Below are 6,335 nucleotides of genomic sequence, written 5' to 3' on the forward strand. Positions count from 1 at the left end.
ACATTGATAGTATTTCTGCTTGTGACTCAGGGACCACGAGCAAAAAGCCAGCGTTGAAATTCCTGTATTAATGGTAATAATGTGCACTATTACCGTAATACCGGTAATAGTGCGCAGGCAAAGTAACGCGGCTAATTGAATTCCCCGCTAAGTGTATAGTCTCAAGACGTGACAATAATACAAATATTATTTGCAGGAAAGTCAATGGACTAGGTCACCTGACATATGTTATAATACAATAATCTACAAGACCTCATCACACAATTAAACGCACTCATGTATTGTAACCTCATTCATTCTACAGTTGGAATTAGTACTACCTAATGCTATAGCAACTCCCTGACACTAAAACCAAATTAAGTGATGTCATCTTGTATATAGTTATATAGTTCACTAGACATTAGCACATTTATAAACTTTACTTATGCATTATCACAATACAATTTACAAAACACATGATATACTGATAATATCACTATTAAATCAACCGCAAAGGTCAATCTCCAGTTAACATAACACAGCAACTAAGGGTTCACAGTTGAGTTCATCAGTAAAGAAAATATATTGCCTTTGGGGGGGGGGGTCAGGAGTTCAATGGAGAGGACACAGAGCAACGTAAAAGGGACAACAGAGCCGAGACTAGAGATTGTCAGAATAATAACAAATAAACTGTTATTTTACAACAAGAGTTCATCATTATAGTAGAATCTACAAATCTATAAAACTCATTTACTCTAATTTGTTCCAAAACACTACCAGTGCTAAACTTTTTTTTTATTGCATACAATTGCATTGATATTCAGTCTGGTTTACAGAATGCAGTCTTATAGCAAAATAAAAAATAAACAAAAAACTAACAGTATATTCCGACATGTGTATACAACACTGTCACTTTACACGTATACAGTACCGACAATCAGATATGGCTTTCAGTAACGTAAAAGGTTTGCGATAATTAGCAGAACCAAACTACAATAGCTTATTTCATTCGAAGCGTTTGAAATCCCATTGAGTCAAAAAATGAAGAAATGTTTGTTACATGGTGACTAGTTTGCATCTGAGCGGATTTATTGCACAGCGCTCTGTAAAAGGGTCCTTAGGGAAAATATTCGTCATATGCAGATCTACAAAACAGGGTAACCAATTCTATTGTATCCTGAACTACAGTCGTAAAACATTTGGGGCAGGGAGCAATCAGGGTAGCAGGAGGTAAATGATGTTAGATTGGGGCAGCTGTCTTCTACTGACGTAGAGATGGCAGAGTCTATGCTGCTCGTAAAGACAGGGGCTGGCATTGAAACACATTTCAAATTCTCATTCAGGTTCGGGCTGCAAGTTCCCACGGGACTCTTTTTAATTGGATTACATGGATTCCAGGGGTCGGAATAAAGGAGTCCATTTAGTAAGTGATACGGTTCGTACACAGAATGTTCTGCTGTGATGTCTTGTTGTATCCTTACCGATGCACCTTGGATAATCTCTTGCTCCGAGATCATGTTGTTGTAATCAGGGCCTAATAGGTCGAAAAACTCTATGGTTTCTTGGTTACCCCTCTCTAGCTCTACTAAGGTCACACCAGAGTTGGACAGACGTCCAGACGAACAATTTGCCGGTTCGGTGAAGAAGGAAGGGGGGAGGTTGCGATTCCGCAAGGGCACTTTCTTGCATTTCTCACCCCGAATTTCCTTTGCGTTGTCGAAAAGAGCAGCCAGGCTCTTGCTCTGTAAGTTGGACTGGGTACTGTCCCTCTTGGTGGGTGGCTTACAGTGATAACTTTGGGGGCTGGCGCCGGTGGGAGATGCGGACTGACATTTAGGAGACCCTTGGCTTACGACTCCACTGCTGATCATACCTGTACATCTTTTGATCTGTTTTTGCAGGTACTTCCTATGGTTTACCTTTCTTTTGGACTTCACGGGCTTGTCCAGGGCAAGCTTGATGTTGCTGGAAGCTGTGTTGATGAAGCTGAGCAAGTCCTTACTGGATTCTCTATAGTCGCCGCTTTCGACAGCGCCCAGAAAATCAACTCCTTCATGATAGCCTTTCTCAAAGTCCACTGAGGATCCTGGGAAGTATAAGGGCAAGAAATGATGGTTCATTATTGCCGCTTGAACAGCCATCGCTGTTGAGGGTTCCTTTGTCTATCGGGAGTCAGTGAGAACTTCTTTGCACCTGTTGTCATTGCAGGTATCCCGAGGACATACTGTGAGGGAACTCCTGTATCTAGATCCAAGCTGGTCCCTTTAAATTCCTTGAAACTTATGCTGAGTGACTGTCAGAAAATAGTTTTCCCAAGATGGAATTTCATCCTTGTATATGACATATAAATCCTGTTTCAATTCCAGCCTGTAAAACTGTAGATTTAAGTGGAAGGTGACATAGCGGAGAGATTCAGGCTGTGTGAGGCTTTCTCCTGAGGCTCCTTCTCAATTTAATTTGTTCTCACCAGAAACACACAAGCCTGAAGGGAGTGGGAGGGACGGATAAGTAGGAGGTCTGGGAGGCATAATGGTGTCAGCTTTCACAAAATCCGTGGGGTGGGAATGATACATCATCCAAAGTCTAGAATAAAGGACTGCACTGTGCTCTCTTCCTTCAGCCACGGAGCAAAATACAATCCCCCCTTTCCCATTCAAGCCTGAAATAACACAAATACTCATGTTTTCTTAATGGTTTTTTTTGGAGGGGGGTGAGGGTGAGTGGGAGGTAGTGTTGTGTTTTGTTTTTGCTTCTTTTTAAAAAATTCCCTTGCATGCAAGACGCAGTTTGTACTCACTTTTTAATTTTAAATTCTGGATCTTCATTTGAATGATTTGGCGCACAATTTTTTATTTACATTCTAATAAAATAAAAAACAAATTATCCTTGTTGTTTTAAGTAGCAGATTGTGTCCGGATTTTTATCATATAAAATGCAAAAAAAATATTAAACATTCATTTCAAAGAAAGGAAATCACAATTATCGTTACTATAATAATATTATTTTGGATGTATTTCACCGCACATAAATTATATAAAATCAAGAAAAGAGTTTCACTAAAAATATATTCTCTGCAATCGGTAACATTCCACCATCAGGATATAAAATAAACAAAATCAATTAAATTACTTATAGCCAGCTGTTAAAAACAAAGTGGTACATACACCAGCAACTTGGATATGTGAAACGTAATAGAAGATTAGTTATAGTTATCAGATCTCTGCAACTTAGGGCCTGGAGCAAAGTTGGACGTAATTTACGTACAAAATGCAGATGTAAAATGTGTTTCGAAAAAAAGATGCATTTTGCATAGTCTAATTGAGCCAGACACATCTGAATACACCTCCAGGGGGTAAATTTACCAGGGTACGGGTCTGAAAAGTAGAGATGTTGCCTATAGCAACCAATCACATTCTAGTTGTTATTTTGTAGAATGTACTAAACGAATGATAACTAGAATCTGATTGGTTGCTATAGGTAACATCTTCGCCTTTTCAAACCCGCAGCTTGATAAATTTATCATTGAACACAGATGCGCCAGGTTCATCATCAAAGCGCATTTGCACCAGTCCTCTAGCTGGTTCATCCTCCTGCAACCGCTGCTATGGAATTACCGCCAATGCAGGGGGTGTAGCGACAAAGAGGGGGGGCACGTCTCTTACAAGCCCCATAGGTATTGCACTCTCTGTAATGGAGTTAGTTCCCCCACTGCCCTTTTAATCCAGTCCTGCTCGCTGTGTTTTCTACAGAGCCGCTAAATCTATAATACAAGTTTAGATTGTAAGCTTTTTGGGAGGGGGCCCATCTCTCTCTCTCTCTCATGTGCTCTTTAAGCATTAAATCATATTGTAACTGTGTTTTTTTTTTTGTTTTTTTTACAGTCCGCTTCTGCATGGTGCGTCGTATGGATCGTAGCGATAAAACAAGCAAACAGTTAAACACGGTGCGTAGAAATGACGCAATAACAAGAGAGGAGTAATGTTCACAGACGTATATATGAGAAAAATTCCCAGACTGTGACCGGAGTAATGATGTCTGACGCTGTCTATAACTTTGTCATCTACTTTAGTGAAATCTATTGTCCTCTCTTATCAACCATTTCTGGATACATATCAACAGGAGCTGATAAAGCCGTCTGCAGCCTATTGCCCTACGCTGTATCATTGGACTGCCCTGTATTGTTCCTATATATATTTTTGAATGTTATTAGTTACTATTGTGGTATTATTATTATGTATTAATATGGTACCACCAAATCATCATCACCATTTATTCATATAGCGCCACTGATTCCGCAGCGCTGTACAGAGAACTCATTCACATCAGTCCCTGCCCCATTGGGGCTTACAGTCTAAATTCCCTAATACACACACAAACAGAGAGAGAGAGGGACAGACTAGCGTGAATTTGTGATAGCAGCCAATACCTACCAGTATGTTTTTGGAGAGTGGGAGGAGACCGGAGCACCCGGAGGAAACCCATGCAAACACGGGGAGAACATACAAACTCCACACAGATAAGGCCATGGTTGGGAATTGAACTCATGACTCCAGCGCTGTGAGGCAGAAGTGCTAACCACTGAGCCACCGTGCTGCCCACCAAATGAAGCATAGTACATAATACGTAGATGTCCAGCAAAGTACAAAACATACAGGAAGCATAAGTGCAATAACACCAATACATTTAGCATAATATGTAAGACGTAATAGGCAAGGTAAAGAATAAATATAAAGCACGGTAAAGAGCGTACAAAGGGTATAAAACAAGGACGCATAGACAGACGAGCTGGGAGTGCCCTGTTCCTGAGAGCTTACAATCTAATATTGTATATAATAATAAGTAGTTTGCATTTTTGTGCTTAGTAATATTCTTTGAGTCTTCTTTTGGACAAGTTTCATTTTTTCAGAAAACATTTTTCCTACTTATGAAAGTGCATATCAATTTGTAGACCAAAGAGACAGCGTCTGCAGGGGTGTAATCTGCCCCCCTGGCCGGTCCCATAGTGGGCTACCCTGGGCTGGGTCACTGGGCCATCTGTATTTTTTTTCCCTTTAAAATGTTCCTAACAGGCTGCTGAGTGGAGCATTGCCCCCCGGGCTAACGTTTACCAGCCCTCCCCTGACAGGGGCAACCCAGCTTTGCGGGAAGGAACATAGCTGTTTTCTCCCAGGAAAAAGGCCTTTAATCCGGGAACACTCAATTCCAGTTGCTCTTTGTCCAATGTAATAAAAATATTCAAACACACAAAAGTCCTGATGTCCTCTCACAGCAGATCATTCTGTGTGTGATTAATTCAAGCCATAAACTATTTTAGGATAAAACCTTGAAAGTTTAAATGAATATAGAGGGTTTAAGTAGGTCTGAGTTTTTTACTGTTACCGACCTGCGCATTTCTCTAAGGATTCGCCAATTGGCAAAACTAGGCGCGGACTGATTTTATGGGGGAGTTTACAGAGACTGTGAAGCGAGGGGGCAACTTGAAATTCACAAGACGCACAAGAAGACCCGAAGATCCCGCTCTTCATAAATGACCTTTAGGGTTAGATCTATCAAACCTTCAAAAAGGAAAAGTGGAGGTGTTGCCCATAGCAACCAACCAGATTCGAGCTATCATTTTCTACAATATACTAGATAAACGATAGCTAGAATCTGATTGGATACTTTGGGCAACACCTCTACTTTTCCTTTTTTTAGAAGGTATGATCAATCTACCTATTAATATTTTTGGGGGTACTGTAATCATTTTCTCTTGGTCTACAAATGTCCTCCGACCCCCAGAAAATCAGCAACAGCAGCTATTTATACAGAGCCACTAATTCCGCAGCGCAGCGCCCTCTTCATATTTATTTTGTTTGTTTTTCGTGTGGTTTCCGCTGTTAAAAACTGAGCCGACACTTACTAAAGTCTGTTTATGCAGAACTCCACTGAGGATTTTAACAAGTTAAACCAATTACGCAGAAAATACTTCCAATGTTTTTTAAACAGGCAGGTGGTTTTCAAGTGCGGTAAACACAAGCGGAAACTCCATTACTTTGATCCTTTTGAAATAGGCCCCTTAAAATGTGGTAAAACAGTTTAAACCTTAAGATTAAATTAATTAGTATCCTGAATCCGCCTGGAAAGGCAAGTAAAAACAGCGTATGAATGTCAGGACACCAAGGCCTCCGAGTTAAGACCTTCTTTTTTCACTGAAGTGGATAATCGCATCTCGGAGATTCAGGAAACATTTTACGGCCGTTTGAACACACTATGGGGGAGCAGCTAAGGGGTTAATCAGGCAGCATGAGAGTGAATTCAAATATCCAGGAAAGTGGGGGGTATCACAGAGAGAATTCCGAAAAGAGCTGGATCCTATT

The 6,335-nt window shown here is 40.6% G+C and overlaps 1 protein-coding gene across 1 annotated transcript; it reads right to left on the reverse strand.

Moving 5' to 3' along the window:
- Positions 1–404: 404 nt before the first annotated feature.
- On the reverse strand, positions 405–2,444 carry FAM181B (family with sequence similarity 181 member B). The gene has a single exon (XM_075197910.1). The coding sequence runs from the start codon at positions 2,118–2,120 to the stop codon at positions 1,125–1,127; it is 996 nt and encodes a 331-aa protein (XP_075054011.1). The 5' UTR covers positions 2,121–2,444; the 3' UTR covers positions 405–1,124.
- Between the last annotated feature and the right edge of the window lie 3,891 nt (positions 2,445–6,335).

The sequence above is a fragment of the Mixophyes fleayi genome, chromosome 2 (assembly GCF_038048845.1).
Source record: "Mixophyes fleayi isolate aMixFle1 chromosome 2, aMixFle1.hap1, whole genome shotgun sequence".
NCBI classification, from domain to species: domain Eukaryota; kingdom Metazoa; phylum Chordata; class Amphibia; order Anura; family Limnodynastidae; genus Mixophyes; species Mixophyes fleayi.

Coding starts and splice junctions, on each gene's coding strand:
- FAM181B (XM_075197910.1), bottom strand. CDS start 2,120: ATGGCTGTTCAAGCGGCAATAATGAACCATCATTTCTTGCCCTTATAC.